General features: G+C 58.8%; 1 protein-coding gene across 1 annotated transcript in view; it reads right to left on the reverse strand.

Annotated features, from left to right (window-relative positions):
* Positions 1-472: 472 nt before the first annotated feature.
* Positions 473-16062, reverse strand: part of ERBB2 (erb-b2 receptor tyrosine kinase 2) — a 38704-nt gene continuing 23114 nt past the window's right edge. The window contains exons 8-27 of the mRNA XM_044999443.1: positions 15317-15433; positions 14937-15063; positions 14204-14277; positions 13734-13824; positions 13113-13312; positions 12645-12777; positions 11734-11824; positions 11387-11547; positions 11057-11104; positions 10431-10569; positions 9790-9912; positions 9446-9544; positions 8593-8778; positions 7590-7745; positions 6307-6382; positions 6070-6216; positions 5391-5488; positions 4521-4694; positions 3855-4128; positions 473-2595 (exon numbers count right to left, since the gene is read on the reverse strand). Coding sequence (XP_044855378.1) covers positions 2225-2595; positions 3855-4128; positions 4521-4694; positions 5391-5488; positions 6070-6216; positions 6307-6382; positions 7590-7745; positions 8593-8778; positions 9446-9544; positions 9790-9912; positions 10431-10569; positions 11057-11104; positions 11387-11547; positions 11734-11824; positions 12645-12777; positions 13113-13312; positions 13734-13824; positions 14204-14277; positions 14937-15063; positions 15317-15433 — 2885 coding nt within the window. The 3' untranslated portion in view covers positions 473-2224. The remainder of the gene's footprint in view (positions 2596-3854; positions 4129-4520; positions 4695-5390; positions 5489-6069; positions 6217-6306; positions 6383-7589; positions 7746-8592; positions 8779-9445; positions 9545-9789; positions 9913-10430; positions 10570-11056; positions 11105-11386; positions 11548-11733; positions 11825-12644; positions 12778-13112; positions 13313-13733; positions 13825-14203; positions 14278-14936; positions 15064-15316; positions 15434-16062) is intronic.

The raw sequence follows: 16062 nt of genomic DNA on the forward strand, positions 1-16062 counted from the left end.
GGTGGAGGTCTTTTCAGGTAATGCAGGTGAACCTGCCCTCTTAGTAGGAGACATTAATCATCTCTGAATGAAGACTGGCAGGGACTGGAGGCTTCAGATCTCCTTTCTCCCTATCAGATGGCTAAACTGAATTGAATTACTCATCGTAATCATGGTTTAACATCAAACAGATGTTAAAGTAGGCCTTGGCAGTAGGGCTTTGCCATGTGTCTGCCTCAGTTTTCCAGCCTATATAACAAATGACTGAAGCTAGATCGCAGCCCTGAGGGGTAGGTAACGTGGTTACATCCCTTTGCTCTCCTGCACAGGAGGGTGCAACTGCAGTGCTAAGTGTTACTATCTTCTGTGGATGCTGAATGCTCAATATTCCTAATTCTAATGTTTGCTGATAGGAGAAAGTAAACAGCAAACACATCTGCCTCAGAGCAGAAAGGGGAGGTGCACTCGGGGGGGGAAAAACACTTCAGACAAATAGAGTAGAAAAACAATGTACAATCAAATATACAAATAGTTTTGATACAAGTGATTAAAAACAATCCATCAGTCACCTCGTACAACGCATAAAATGAACATTTTTAAACAGGATCTGGGGATGTATCACAAGTCAACGTATCCCCCTGGGAAGTTTTGTAAGAGCAAACTTCTCTCTTGCACATGTAGGTCTGGGAAGGTTTCAACAGAGGCACACGTGGAGGGTTTGAATGTTATCTAGGGCACTGCATGACAAACCAATGTAAACCTGAACGGATATAGGGAGAGATTGAGGCTTTCACAGAAGTCTCTCTGTGGGATTAGCGCACTGGAAGACCCAAGCCAGTTTGGAAGTGGATTATTGCTATTTAATGTAATATGTGGCCCTCTTGAATAATTTGGAGGGGCAATGAGTGACTGCCGATTTAAAAAAAAAAAAAAAAAAAAGTAAATACTCCAGGTAGAGTGATGAGGAAGCCATCTCATTTATGTGGACAGTGCCACTCCAGTGGGAACAGGCTCTGCTCCTGTCTTTTAGTTCATTGTCTTAAAACAGGAAGTCAAAGCAAGGGTGACCAGCTCAGTGGGTGATCTCATGGTGTGAGAGGTTGTATGGTGGCAAAGCAATACCCGTCTCCACCCCCTACTTGTTTCACAGAGCTCGGACAGAGGCCTGGTTCCCAGCTCCATGGACAGTTGGAATGAAGGTCTGTTAACTAGGTGGTTGTAGCTGCTGGACACAATGGGAATGGACCGGTACCCTGATCTCCGTTCCTTGTCTCTCGTTCCCATCCTGTTCTCCAGAATGGGTGCTGAATTGGACAGCTGAGCTGTCCTGTCCTTGGCCAGTACCTGTGCTAATAGTGGTCTGGTCAGACCTCCTCCCTTGCAGCTCTTGATTACTTATTACAGAGAAAGCCCTGAACGACAGTGCCTGCTGCATGCTTCACCCTAGTTCTGTCGGCATGAGCAGCTCTGAATTGTTTAAGAGCAGGGAAGGGCTGCTCACCGTTGCAGTCAGCTCCGATCCTCCACCACTTTTCAACCCTGTCCCGTTAAAGCTTTTCCATGGGTGTCTCAAAAAAACACATTCTTGGTAACCCCCTTCAGGCTGTGAGAGCACATCCAGCTTTATCGGTACCCCAGGTGAATGAAGGCCTGTCCCCCACCCTTCCTCTTAATGACGGTGCAAGGAGAAGAGATGCCAGTGGTTTGCCACCCTTGTAGGCTTCGTTTCACATTTTGCCAGACAGTCAGAATCACTCTGATTAAAGCCCTTGAATTTCAACCCCACCATTGTCCCGGCTCTGGCTTTTTTATGCCAAGCGGCCCAATGGTTGGCATGTGGAAGTGGAGGGGTCTGACAATCCCTGCACAGAGAAGGTGGAGATGGAAGAGACCCCGTAGGTCCCATGTTTTCCATAGACACCAAGGTATTTGTCAAAATGAATCCGGTTGCATAGATAAATGAAGGACCGGCTTGTTTGAAAGCAGTGCTCAGTCCTTACATGCTCGCTGGAATGAGACGTGGACCAGCCCTGTTCGGTCCTTCCAGGTCATTGCCAATCTTCAACCAGATCTAGTTTTAAGAGGACTGGCAGAACTGCCTTTGAGCAATAGTTACAGGCCTTGGTGCTATTCATCATTACAGGACTCCCGCACGCTGCATAACTGAATTGTTACCATTCATACATTGATACATATCCAAGCTGCCTTGGCTGAAATAGCTTCCTCTGCTGACCAGGCACGGCCATTAATCTGATGTGTCCGTGGGCGGCGTGATGGACGCAGTGAGTCCGAGGTACTCTGGATTCTCGGCAGTCGGAGTCGTGGTGAAGCCATTGGTTGTGGAGCCCGGTTCGGCAGGGTTGACTTTGGAAGGGTCCTGGTTCCAGTAGTATGGGTTGTCAAAGGCCTGTGTGAAAGCACTCGCCAAGGAAAGGTCGTGTGGGGTCAGGTACTCTGGATTCTCCACTGCGTTGGCGAAGCTGCCTTGGAAAGGGTTCTTTGGTTCCTTGATTAGCCCGTTCTTTCCCAGGTGTCCCTTTGGCTTCTCCAGCGTGGACACCTGGGATCTTTGGTGCTTGCTGGGCGAGAGGCAATCCTCCATCTGGTTCACGTACTCTACAAATGGGAGACAAAACGTCTAATGAATCACGGAAACTGGGCCTCTTTCCCAACGCCCCATGCAGCTTGGAGCCCTGGGGATGATGCAGGACGACTCCGTCCTGTTTGCTCGTGGTACTTAGTGGACTGATTTCAAAGCTAGGCTTTACACTGTCCCTTTGGGGGCATTGCTTCCCAACCAGGGTAGCTTTATTCTGCTTTCCTTTGCAGCTTCCTCTGCTGGCCATTACCCTTAGACAGGACAGGCGGCTGGATGGCTCAAATTGTCTGGAAAGTCCTGTATTCCCCTGCTGTTCAGTCTGAATTTCGGTTCCCTTAGTGGTCTGGGAGGTGAGATTTTATACTTAGACTATCTCCCTTGCTGCCAGTCTTCCTAAGCTCACGATCCCTCTGCCCTGTTTTTCAGCTGACCTTGTTTTACCTTTTCATCACTTTTTCCCCCCAGTGCAGAACAGCTTGTTTTAACACCTTCCTTTCCCCTCCCCCCCCCATCTCCCTTCCAGGCCCAGCCTGGAAACTCAGAGATATGGCCAAACTCCAAAGCTGTAAAGCAACCAAGCTGTAGGCGATGCCAACACAGCATCTCTAGGGCCGAGCATGGGCATCTTTGCAAGAGTCGCAGGCGGGGGCTGTGGGGTTGGAGTGACCGATTTTGGGACGCATGAGCAGCTCATCTAGTGCTGGATGGTTCCACCCAGTTGGCAGAGTCTTTAAAATCACAACCACCCTGTATCCTGCTTTCTTATACTCCTTCCTTAGGCCATGATCAGAAATTGCTGGAGGCTGGAGTGTTTCTGTATAATGCTATGCCCTTTGAGGGGACTGGCCTGAGAAACAGGGGAGACAGGGTCAATTTCCTGCTCCACCACACCTCCCTCCTTGCCCTGAAACCTTGGGCAAGTCACTTAGTTCTCTGTGCCTCCCAGGGGGTTGTGAGGATAATTACATGGCCGTCTCTCACTCTGATGGAAATACTGGAGATAGACAGCGCTTTCAAAGTACTCAGGAATTAGGTCTCGAAAGCTCCTGAGAGCCAGCTAGCCTCATTTCAGAGGGGGAAACTGAGGCAGAGAGGGGCAGGGGACTTGCCTGAGGTCACCCAGTGTGTTGGTAGCAGAGCTGGGTACAGATCCCCATCAGCTGAGCCCCAGTTCTGTGCATTTGCCCCAAGAACACCTCCCCTGCTGATGCTCAGCTTAGTCCCTGGTCAGAAAAGGGCAGTTTCTGCAGTGGAGGGCTGGGCCCGACTTCCATACCTGGAACTATGCTGCAGGATGCCGGGCTGCTGTAACACTCTGATTCCGGCCCCTCGTTCTTGTCACTTGAGACACTGGTGGGGTCCTCGCTGTAGCGCTGGAGGGTGCTGGCCTCCCGCACGGGCGGGTTCTGAAGGGCTTTGCTCGCCACGTAGTCCCTGTCGAACATGTCGGGAGTGGGGTCCTCCGACTGCTCCAAGAGAGCCTGGCCCAGGTACGGGTAGTGGGCTGAGTCCTCTGCCTCCTCCGCATCCACTTGGGTCTCTGTCGTGCTCTAGGGAGTGGGAGGAGAACAAAGCGGGAGGGATGATTGCTGAGGACCCTCCTCCTGAGCCAGCTCTGCCTGTGAAGCTGGGATTCAGGCACCCAGCAAGCCACAGGGAGAGGAGTTGTTTTTACCCCTCAGGTGAATGAAGGCAGCATTAGCAGCACAGCAGCTTATTACCTACTGGGCCGGATGGGGTCAGAGCCAGCCTGGAGGGAAGACAGTTCCTGGGTCACCAGTGCCCCGCTCTGCAGCACCTGCCATTCTCCCAGCCAGTTCTGACCTGCTCTCACGTTGTGAATTCCCACCCGCACGCAGCCCAGCGGCCGGCTCGGCAGCCTGGTCTGGAACGCCGCGGTATGGATGAGTGAAGGCCCCGCAGCAGAGTGCACCACACTTACCCTGGTGGAAGAGATCCGGCTGCGGTAGCTGGCGGCGGGGTCTGCATTGAAGAAACCCTGGTGAGGGACCAGGTACTCCTCAGCATCCACCAAGTCCTGCATGTCCTCCTCTTCCAGCAGGGCACGGTAGAAGGTGCTGTCTATGGGACTGGCCGGCCCCATCATGTCGTCATTCTGTGGGGGGCAGAGGAGGGGAGTTTAGGGCATTTCACCCTCATTCTCATGCTCTACAAAGCACCAAGGACTCCCCAGGCTGGGATCACAACTCCAGGGCAAGTGGGCTGGCCGGACGATACTGCTGGGAAGTTAGCCCGTTAGCTGCTAGTCCTGCTTGCAGCCTCTGTGTACGGGTGATTAACGGCCCCAAAAGGACGTCCCTTGAAGGTTGGAACTATTCTTTGTGCTTCTCTGGCATGTACCATCACAAGATCCCCAAGCCCGGGATGGACGTTCATCCTCCCCATGCCCCTGGGAGTAGGTCGGCGTTATCCCTCCGCAACAGAAGGGGAACGTGAGCTACAGCAAAGTGACTCGCCAGAGGCCGCACAGTGAATCAGAGTCAGGGATAGAACCCAGGAGTCCTGGCTTGTCGTTTCCTGCCCTACACCACATTTTAGCTTCCCAGCTGGTAGAGAAGAACCCCAAGCCCTGGACTTGCTGAGGAGCTGAATGGGGTGGGTGAAGCCAGCACACTTACTGGCTGGGTTGGGGTGTGAGTCCCCTAGTGGTGCCCCCACAGCAGGCCAAAGACTGAAAGATTTTGAGAACCAAGAGGGTGGGAGGGAGATGGCTGGTGCCCGGGCCTCTCACTGAGAGACAGACACACTCCCTGCCAAGAGCTGTGTAGTGACCTAAGCTGCTTCCACGTACCTGGATGACCACAAAGCGCTGTGGGTCCCTCGCCATACGGGAGAACTCGGTGACCAGCTCCCGGAACCTGGGGCGACACTCCGAGTCGATCATCCAACCTTCGGGCAGAGAGCAAGGTGCCAGTGAGCCCAAGGCATGTGCACCACGTGCGAGACTGTGCTCCCTGATACAGGAGCAAGGACTAGTGCTGGAGGCCTGGTGAAGAGACCCTCTCCTGGGAACACATGCCCGAGCGTTGCCTTGGCCCCAGGAGGCTGCACCACCAAGGCTGGCTTGAAGGACTCTGTAGCGTGTGGTGGGGTCCATCTCGCCTATTTACCCTCTGTCCCAGTTAGGAGTAGGCAAAGCCCCAGTCCCCGTGCCCAGAAGGTAGCCGAGCTCACCCACCCAGGCCACAGGCCAAATGTTGGCCTGTCCTGCAAAGACACCCTGCCCTCTAGGACTGGTTGAACAGAGCTGGCTATTACCCATCCCAGAGGCTAGGCCCCAGGGTCTTTACCCAACAAATTCACCCTCAAGCCTTGGTCACGGAGTAGCAAGAGGAACCCCTTCCTCTGAACTCTGGAGCCTTTTCTTCTGAGGCTCCAAGACCAAACGTGCCTCCCACCAGTACAACCCAGGAGTGGAGAATGGTGGGGGGTGGCTAGCGGATGCCCGTGATGGTTAGGGCCCTCCGTACATTTCACCATGATCATGTAGACATCGATGGTGCAGATGGGAGGCTGGGGCAGCCGCTCTCCCTTCTCCAGGAGGTCGGGGATCTCTCGGGCCGGGATCCCGTCGTACGGCTTGGCACCAAAAGTCATCAGCTCCCAGACGGTCACTCCTGGAAAGACAGGCTCATCAGGGCCAGGAGCAATGGGACTTTCACCCCATGTCCCTTGCAGCTAGGGATCCCAGAGACAACGCAACGTACCATAGCTCCAGACGTCGCTCTGGTGCGTGAATCTCCTGCGCAGGATGGACTCCAGAGCCATCCACTTGATGGGAACCTGGGGCCGGAAAAACACAGAGCAGACTGAGCCTGTTCATTTCATCCTTGCCTTGTCGTGTTCAGGAGCAGGGAGAAACAGGACTAAGCTGCCTGCAGATATAGGCCAGGCTCCCTAGTCAGACTACATCACCCATGATGCACCAGTCTCTCCTCTGGGCGAGGGAACATGGTGCATCATGGGAAGAGCCTGGTGCATAGCGGAGAATAGATGCCGTAGGGACCCAAATTATAGCTGCTGTGAGGCCCCGTGGCCACATTTAGGAATGGAGGAATTTCGGGGTTGGGCTAAAATATTTTGGATTTAGATTTTGTGCTAAGAATTTGAGGTTTCGGACCAGTCTCAGCCAAGAGCTCGGCACTCAACAGCAGAACATCTAGCAGGACCCGATGCCAGGAGGGAGGTAGCAGAGAGCTGCTAGGTCCGCGTACGGCAGGGGTTCTCAAACTGCGGATGGCGAGGTTATTACACGGGGCGTGGCGAGCTATCAACCTCCACCCCAAACCCCCCTTCACCTCCAGCATTTATGATGGTGTTAACTATAAAAAAGTGTTTTTAATGTACAAAGGGGAGGTCGCACTCAGCGGCTTGCAGTGTGATGGGAGGCACCAGTACAAAAGTTTGAGAACCCCTGGCGTACGGCCACGGAACGCAGAGCAGCCGTGTACCGGGCTAGTTCCAGCACCGTGCTCGCCGAGAAGGGTGGGGGGAACGGCCTCAGATACATCAGTTAGGTTTATGGCTGCAAGATGTACCCCTGACCTGGCCTGTCCAGATGGACAAGGCTGGACCTACAAGGGCTTGTGGGTGCGTCAGTTTCTGCAATTCGCAGGCCTGGCAGCAATGAGCTGGAACGGTGCCTGGAGTCAGCAGCCCCCTCATCCAGCGCAGCCACTCGGCTCACTCGCTGCTTCTGATGGCGCATTCGAGGGACACGGAATGGCAAAGAGGCCGCAGGCGTTAGCACCCAAGGAATACATGACAGTGACGGCCCCTCCCAAATCTGTGCACCCTGGGGGGCCCTGAAATGGCCCTGGTTTGGTTAGCTGCCCCTTGCTGGGCGGTGGGATGGGGTCAATGCAGGAGGCTCTCAGCCAGTTCCCCAGGTGCCTGGCCACGTGATACCAGCGAGCCACTGCTGGGGGGAAGTGTGGCACAGGGTGTCTCTGAGTCTGGGCCCCTCCCAGTCCCGTTCGCTGGGGCTCACCTTTCCCCCGTCCGCGTGGTACTCTGTTTCATCGATGTCCAGCAGCCGGGCCAGGCCGAAGTCCGTGATTTTCACGTGGTTGGGGCTTTTCACCAGGACGTTGCGAGCAGCCAGGTCCCGGTGCACCAGCCGCACGTCCTCCAGGTAGCTCATCCCCTGAGGGGAGGAGGGAGGAACCATCAAGGAGACCTGTAAGCGTCTCAGCCCCATGGTGGAGTTCTCGGGACCCAGCTGGTTTGAGCCACCCCCCCCCCCCCCCGTTAGTGCTCTGCATGTCAGAAAATCTCAAAGCACTTTACAGACATTAGCCCCATTTTATAAATAGGGAAGCTGAGGCACAGAGCAGGAAAGAGACTTGCCTAAGGCCATCCAGTGAGTCAGTGGCATAGCCGGGTACAGAACACAGGGGTCCTGATGCTGCTCTAATCAATACTCCCCCTTCATTTATGGCTGGCCATCCTCTGCTTGTACTACCCCCCCTGGGCTGGAAGCAGCCTGCCCCCTGCGGACCTAGGGCTGGCGAGGCAGCTGCTGTGGCCGTGCATCATGGGTGGGGTAGGAAACAGCAGCCGTGCTTTGATATTGATCGCTTCCTGTGTTTGCGCAGCACCTTTCAGCCTGAAAGAGCCAAACGGGCTAGACGAACGAGGCACCGACAGGGATAATGCAGCCACCTCTGGGGAGTGGGGGCAGTGTGAACGACCAGCACACTGCGATTTCAAGAAGAGATTTTTGGCCTCAGGATCCTGCGGCAACCCCCTTCCCAGCTCCATGCTTACAAGCCTGGCCATGGGGTCTCTAACACCCATGCAGAGCAGAGGGGACCTCAGGGCCCAAACAGCCTGGGAATCCTCTCCGGTGGGACGGCTGAGTCGTCCCTGCTGGAATGTGAACCTGTGATTTGTGCGTGGCAGGAAGGCGCCTGATGCTGGTCATCCCCCCAGCCTCTCTGGCAGGAGAGCTGCACCTGAACCCCCTCGCCCCACCCTGGGGCTCCTCCTACCTTGGCGATCTGCACACACCAGTTGAGCAGGTCCTGGGAGCCGATGCGATCCTTGTTCTCCCGCACGTAGTCCAGCAGGCAGCCGTAGGGCATGAGCTGGGTGACCAGCTGCACCGTGGAGGTGAGGCAGATGCCCAGAAGGCGGGAGACGTAGGGGCTGCCCACGCCTGCCATCACATAGGCCTCCTGGGGAGGCGAGAAACTGGCTTGGAGCAAAATCAACCCCAGCAGGACTCGACTTGGGCATCACAGGGGAGACTCCTGCCAGGAGCCCAGACCCGAGAGCTGGCTTCCCACCCCCCTGCACCACGGAAAGGCCACGTGTGGTTCCACGGGGCAGAGACTCGTGGCCCTGCCCAGCTGGGTTTCAATTTCCACAGCATGACGCAGCCAAGTCTGGGGCCTTGCAGCGGGGAGATCAAAGAGCTGAGCTGCAAGGAAAAGACGGTGGACGAGATGGGCCCTTGCTCCCCCTGCCACAAGTAATGATTCTGCACCAGTGGGTCACGTGACAGCCTGTCCCTCTCCGGCAAATGGACGTGCTGGGATGCACAGGCCCAGTTTGGGGGCAGGAGTGGTGTATGGAGGCCGGGTAATACGCGTAGGCACCGACTTTGGTAGCTTAGCGGGGAAAGTGCCCTGAGCTGGAGAGTTTGTACCCGCTACCCACAGCCACGGATGGGAGCAAACCCAACGTGTGTCAGACTAGGAGGGACCCGGCAGCACAGTAACACTGAGCGAAGCCACGTCTGGTGGCCAGGGCATGGCTGAGCCTGGCAGGCCGGGTCAGCGCCCTTCTGCCCCTGTGCCCCCAGGGCAGGTGTGCCCACCGCAGCGCCCGTCTCCCACTCACGTCCAGGATCTCCTTGTTGGCCTTGGGCGACGTGTTCTCTCTCAAGACTTTAATGGCCACGGGGATCTTCACGCTCTCGCCGTCGGGGATCCAGATGCCCTGAGGGGAGGGAGGGAGGGTGAGGGCACCCGCCGGGGCCGCACCTCAGGGCTCGAATGGGCGGTGCACAGGGCTGAGGATGCGGCCGTGGGGCCAGACACTCGGGAGGGAGGGTGGAGACGCTTTCCAGTGTGTCCTTTCTCTCAGTGCTGCCTCAGCCCCAGCCGCTCCCCATCCCTCTCCTAGGTCCTGCAGCCTGGCCCCGGTTCCCCGCTGCCCCCCCGCTCCGCCCGTCCCCGCCTCACCTTATACACGGTGCCGAAGGCCCCGGAGCCCAACACCTTCACTTTCTTCAGCTCGGTCTCCTTCAGGATCCGCATCTGGGCTTGATTGGGGAGGGCCCCGCTGGGCGTCAGCGGCTCCACCAGCTGCGAGGGGGGGGGAGGAGGGTCCTGTCTCAGCGAGGGCGCCAGCTGGGCAGCCTCAGGCCCACGGGCTCCCCGCTGCAGCCCCCAGGCGACACGGAGACTCAGAACCCAGGATTGACCCCTCTGCGTGGCACCTTCAGGCCCTGCCCCAGAGCTCACCGTGGGGCAGCTCTCTCTCCTGTGGGCGGAGCGGGAGCGGCTGGGCTGTCCCCACTGGAAGATGGCAGGAGGAGTGAACAGCACACACTTGCCTTTCTAAATCACCTGCACACTTCGCACGGGCCCCACCTGGGCACCGGCCACGAGGGGCACCCAGGGTGGTCAACATCCTCCGTCCCCCTGCAGTAACCCCCCCACCAGTCACTTCTGCCCAGGGCCTCGCTTGGCTCAGCTGGGATCCTCTGGCCGCTCAGGTGCCCTGGGAGGCCTTGCCACATTGCCGGGCACCGCCACGAGTGCCACCGGCAGCCTGCCTGAGTGTGCAGGGCGGGTGCTCGGGCTTGCGGTGCCGTCCGTACCTCGGTCTCCTGCAGGAGGCGCCGCATGGCGTGCTTCCGCTCCTGCTGCCGCCTCCGCTTGATGCACACGACGATGATCAGGATCAAGACCAGGGCCAGGAGGGCGCCAACCACGCCGGCTATGATGGACGTCACCTGGCTGGGAGAAGGGGGAGGCTGCTGGATGGGCTGGTTCCACTGAGGGGGCCAGTCTAACCTGCGGGATTGGCTCTCTGTGGGGGAACGGGGGACAGGGACATGGGGAGACTAAAATCCAGGGCCTTCTCCAGAAACGAGCCCCCACGGGTGGCCCATTTCGAAGCTGTGGCTCGTGGCTCCTTGGTGGCTGGGTGGTTAATGGTCTGCCTAGGAACAGCCCCTGGGGCTGGGAAGGCTGCGAGGGGGACAGAGCATCTGGCCCCATTGGCCAAGCCTTGGCCCCTGCCAATCAGCTGCAGAAGGGATTCCCCTCTGGTGCTTCCTGGCAGAGCGCAAGGGGCTGCAGGTGCATATGGGGTAGGGGGATGCTGAGCAGAAGGCAGATGGCATCAGCTCCCCCCAGGGAGAGGTGGACCCTGGCTACTGCCCAGGGTGCAGCCTGCCTGGGAAGTTGGTCCAGAGGGGGCTGGGCAGATGGGGTGCAGTACCTTGGCTTCTGATCCACGGGGCAGCCGTCTTCATCCCGGATCGTGCACCTGGGGAAGGACCCAGAGACGTTGCTTTGTTACTTGACGGGAGGCAGAAGCACCATCGAAAATCCTCCCACGGCCTTGATTTCACTGCCAAGCAGTGGGGCATCCTGCTGGGCTGCATCCCATGGGCCCCCATGCCGGTTTTACCCCACCTGCAAACCTCTTCCATCCCCACCTGCTTCGCCCCACTTTGCGGTCTCCTCCTAGGCCAGACTTGGCCCTCGGGATGCGCTGAATACTGCAAGCAAAGAGCAATGCTCCGTGCCAGCCAGCGCCCGTACTCACGAGTGGCTGCAGTTGGTGGGGCACAACTGGCAGGTGCCATGTTCATCCGGATACTTCCAGATGGGCACAAAGGAGGAATCGGCCTTCACCCCACTTGGGCACCTCTCCACACAGTACTGGGCATCTCTGTAATGGGTGCAGGCCACGCACTGGTCCGCCTCCTGCCAGGAAGGATACAGAGTGAGCACCGTGGGATTGGGGGGTGAATGAAGAACCCAGGAATCCGGGGTCAGTCCAAAGCCTTGAGACACAGTAGAAACTGGTTGGGAATGCAGATCCCCTCCCCCATCCTAAAGGGGCTTTCACGCGATCTGCCCACCCCCCAGGCACCCCGGGCAGCTCCTCACCGATCCGTGGCAGGTCTCCGTGCCATTCTGGGGCAGGCACTCGGGGTGGCAGGAGAGGCAGCGGGTCCCGTTGACGTGTTCCCGGACGGCCCTGCCAGGACAAAGAGCCTGAGCCAGTTGCTGCACAAAGGCACATTTCACCCTCACCCCACGGTGCCTGTTGATGGGGCAGGACCAGGCCAGCTGAGGAGCAGGCAGCAGTGGGAGGGCAGAGACGGGCCCCTTCCCCTCTTTCCCCCCAGGGCTGACACAGCTGTTCTGCGCCCAGGGGTCCAGCTTCAGATCCCTAAACTCAGGGCTGGAATGTGGTGCCTCGTGGGAGGCTCTGCCCGCTGTCCAGGCTGACCTCTCCCAGCCATGCCAGAGCTGGCCCGCTTCCTTCCCAGCAGCCCCCAGGGCGCCGCATCGTGGGCAGGGCTGGGATCGGGGCAGTGCCCAGCGGGGTTGTTCCCTGCATTGGTAAAGGACCAGGCTGCCACTCAGGACCCTGCACGATCCGGAGGGAGGGTGTGATGGGGAGGGGGAGCAGGTTGGGGATGGCTCCTAACCTGCCCCCACCAGGCACAGGCCTCTGAGCAGCAGCTCCGGCACCCCACCTCCCACCCTGCTGCACCCTGATCAGCAAGATCCTCCCTAGGGGAGATACTCAGGGAGTTTCCTCCCCTGCATTCTATCCTCCAGGTCCCTTGGAGACACCCCAAACTCAGGCAGGGCCGCGCTCTCAGTGCCAAAGGAGAAGGGGCCGTGCCACGGCTGGGCCGATGGCCCAAGGACTTGGTGGCATCCTCTGCCCCCATCGCATCCAGCCACAGTGCCAAAGCCTCCCCCTTCTCCCTCTCACCCGGATCCCCCCCCGGAGGCTTGCCGGGCACAGACACGCGGTGAGCCCAGCCGCTCAGACCCCCGCTTACCCGTCCAGAAGGTTGCAGGACTTCACACACTCCTGCCCGCGCAGGAACTGCTCGCAGGCCACGCACTGCGTCGGGCCCGGCCCCCAGCACTGCCCCTTGGCACAGAGGTGGAAGCACACCAGCCCCTCGTTCTCTGAGGGGAGGATGCCACAGTTAGCACTTGGAGCCCAGCCTGTCCCCGCCGTCCCCTGGGGCAGCCAGGCCAGTGGCCTTTCCCGGGGGAATGCAGACTCCACCGGGCACAGGCCAGCCGTGGATGTCAGCGTGGCATTTGGTGTCAGCGTGACAGCCAGGGACACATGGTACTACGTGGCACTGGAGGGCTGTGCACCAGCCAGCAGAGAGCACCCATTGGCACCCAGCTAACATGGCAGTGCCACTCAAAGCCCAGGTGAGTTGGGCATAGGAGTCGTCCCTGAGTGGGGCAGAGAGCCGGACAGAGCCCTGGCAGAGGCGCCCACCCCTTACCACACTGCTCCACAGGCTTGTTGTCAGTCTGGAACAGCGTCTGGCGCCGGTTCTTGAAGATGGCTTCCCAGGGCACCTTCTGGAGGAAGCAGAGGTTGGGGTTCTGGTGGACCAGCACCATCCCGCTGCTGATCTCCTGCAGGGAGCGCAGGCCCAGCGAGACGATGGACAGGTTCTGCAGCGTCAGGGAGTAGGCACCGCTGCAGAGAGACGTCGACGGGCACGGGGTGAGCCAGGAGGGGAAGGACAATGAAGCAGGAGTTAGAGGGTCCCTGCCAGCCCCACACTCTGAGGGGCTCTGGATCCGGGTCACACCCTCCCACGTGCTCCCTCTGAACCACAAACCGTGAGGGTGGCTTTTGTGAGCTGGCGTCTGGGCTGAGATACACCAAGCTCATTCCACGTCTGGCAAATTCCAGCCACTGGGTTCATCTCTAGGCTTCCACCCTGAAAGGCCCCATCACCACTGCTCTTGGGGAGGATCGGAGGACTGGCTAGTACCACACCCCCTCCAGTGACCAAGAGAACTGGGCACATCCCCAACTGCTTTAACAAGGCTTGCGAGGCCCATCCGTTCTCCGGACCCCGTCCTAGGACGACCCCATGTCCCTGCCTGCTCACTTGTGAAGCACTCGGCCTCGGATGATCCGGAGGTTCTGGAAGATGCTCAGGTCTGGGAAGGACTCTGGCCAGGACTCGATGTATAAGAAGCCTGTGAAATGGAGCAGGAAGGTGTGTCCTTACTCATGCGAGCAGCGGCCTCCCACCAGCTGGTGGTGGGTCGGTTTCCCAAACTCCTCGGTGACTGACAGGTGCAGGGCCCAGGCCTGCCTCCTGTGGGCACCCCCCCACGCTAAACAAGGTGGCTTAAATTTCTAGGGCAGGAGCGTGTGACCTTTAGCCAAAGCCCCACTGCTAGGAGGCCCCTGGGGTGGCTTCGCTACTGAGCCCCATCCAGCGACTTTGCAAGCGAGCGAAATGGAAACAGGAGTCGTTTGCACATCACAGATGGAGGCTGCATCACGCTCTCGGTGGGCACCAGCCGGAGACGTGGATGAGTGAGCCCGGGCGCCAAGCGGTCCCTCACCCACCTGTCAGCTCCTCCAGGCTCCCGAAGCTCTTGAGCTGCTCTGGCTTCAAGGGTGCAGTGTTGGTGGCGGGATCCCTGTTCGAGAAGGAGCATGGTTGGGGAGGGGGATCCTTAGAGGCGTAAGCCCTTGGGACCACGGACACAGGAGGCGGTAGCTGCCCTGCAGCCACGCAGTCGCAGGTGCTGCCCGGCCTGATGGGCTACAATCTCTGCGAGGCCCAGCTGGATTTTGGAAGAGTAAACGGATGCTCCGGCGGGGAGCCCCTGCTTCACACCCTGTGACCCACTCACGTGCACACTCGCCTCGGGCCTGCAAGACTAAGGCCCCAGGGAGGTTTCAGTTTCCAAAAAGGCCCGCTCTAGACAGGACTGTAATGGACTGGCTGGCGTGTGCACTGCTGCCCCCTCCTGGATAGAATCAGAACCATTCAACTGTGTGGCATAGGCCCTACACTGCTAATGGTGATTCCCCTTTGGCTCATGCATTAAGGGCTTGGGCTTTGGAGAAGGGACTCCCCTGGTGGCCAGATAGCTGAGCAGCAGTTAGCCAGCTCCTGGTGCTCCGACATGCCACACACGCACCTCCTTCACCCAGGACATCTGAGACCAGAACTGGGCCCCTCCTACCCACAGGGCCAGTAACTCCCCTGGGGCGAGCCAGCAGGAGCTGTGCTGAGCTTGCCTGGGCTGGACAACGGGCAGTGGAGATGGGGGCACCTGGCACCGCTACTCACCCCGTGAAGGTCTCGGGCAGGAAGGCCAGGCTGCCAAAGATCTTGGTGCAGTGGGCAAAGTGCTGGATGTTGGAGGAGTTGACGGCTCGGACGCCCTTCAAGAAATCCACGCCCAGCCCGTAGCAGCCTAGGAGAGAGCAGGGCAGGGGGCTGAGAGGGAACCCTGGTGTGGAATAACCCTGCGCTGACCACCCATGTGCTTCCATTCCAGCCATCGCACCTCAGAACGGAGACACCCTTGCAGCCCCCCAGACCTTCACGCGGCTCCCTCTCCTCAAATCCAGGGAATCCCATGCTCCTGAACTGCTGGATGTGCCTCCCCTGGTCCCTCCGGGAGAGGGGCTCCCCAGGGCGGGGCGCAGGGGATAGGGGAACGTTACCTTCCGGGCAGGGCTTGCTGCACTTCTCACACTTCTGCACGCTGTCCGTGCTCACCTCCTGGCTGCCCTGGGGACACACCAGCGTGCAGGAGCCCACCTCCGTGGCCAGGTAATTGTCTGCGGGAGGGGGAGACATGGAGAGGAAAGATGGCCCCCTGGTTAGGGCATTAGCCTGTGACTCAGGAGACGTTCCGTCAATTCCCTGCTCTGCCACCGACTGCCTGTGGGACCTTGGGCAAATCCCTTCACCCCTCTGGGGCTCGGTCTCTATTCGCCGGGGGGATAAATGGCACTGAGGAGCGGGAGGCACCCAGAGGCTTCAGTCTGCCCAGCTCACACAGAGCCCGGGTCCGATCTGGGGACTTCACTTTGGTCACCAAGCTTGGATCCCAGACTCTGACCCTGGGTGGGGGGGGAAGGGAAATGGTCCCACCCCCACCTCCTGCAGCTAAGGGCAAAGCCCCTTTAACCCCTCGGCTGCTGCATTCCGACACGAAGGGCTTCGTCTGCAATGTGGCTGCCCCGTTAGCGGGAATTGCATTGTGTGTTGTGGGGGGTTTGGAGCGGGGGAGGGCTATGGGCTTTGGAGCTCCGGGAGCCAGACCCGACTTTGGGAAGCGCCAGGCAAACGTCAGTAGAAGCCCCTCCCACCGTCCTGCCCTGCCAGCCGGGGGCACTTTGCAAATGGAGCCCTGGGGGGGGGGTCTCTCCACGGGGCTAGGGTGCATGGCCAAAGCCCAGCATAC

This window comes from Mauremys mutica, chromosome 25, assembly GCF_020497125.1.
Source record: "Mauremys mutica isolate MM-2020 ecotype Southern chromosome 25, ASM2049712v1, whole genome shotgun sequence".
Taxonomy (NCBI): domain Eukaryota; kingdom Metazoa; phylum Chordata; order Testudines; family Geoemydidae; genus Mauremys; species Mauremys mutica.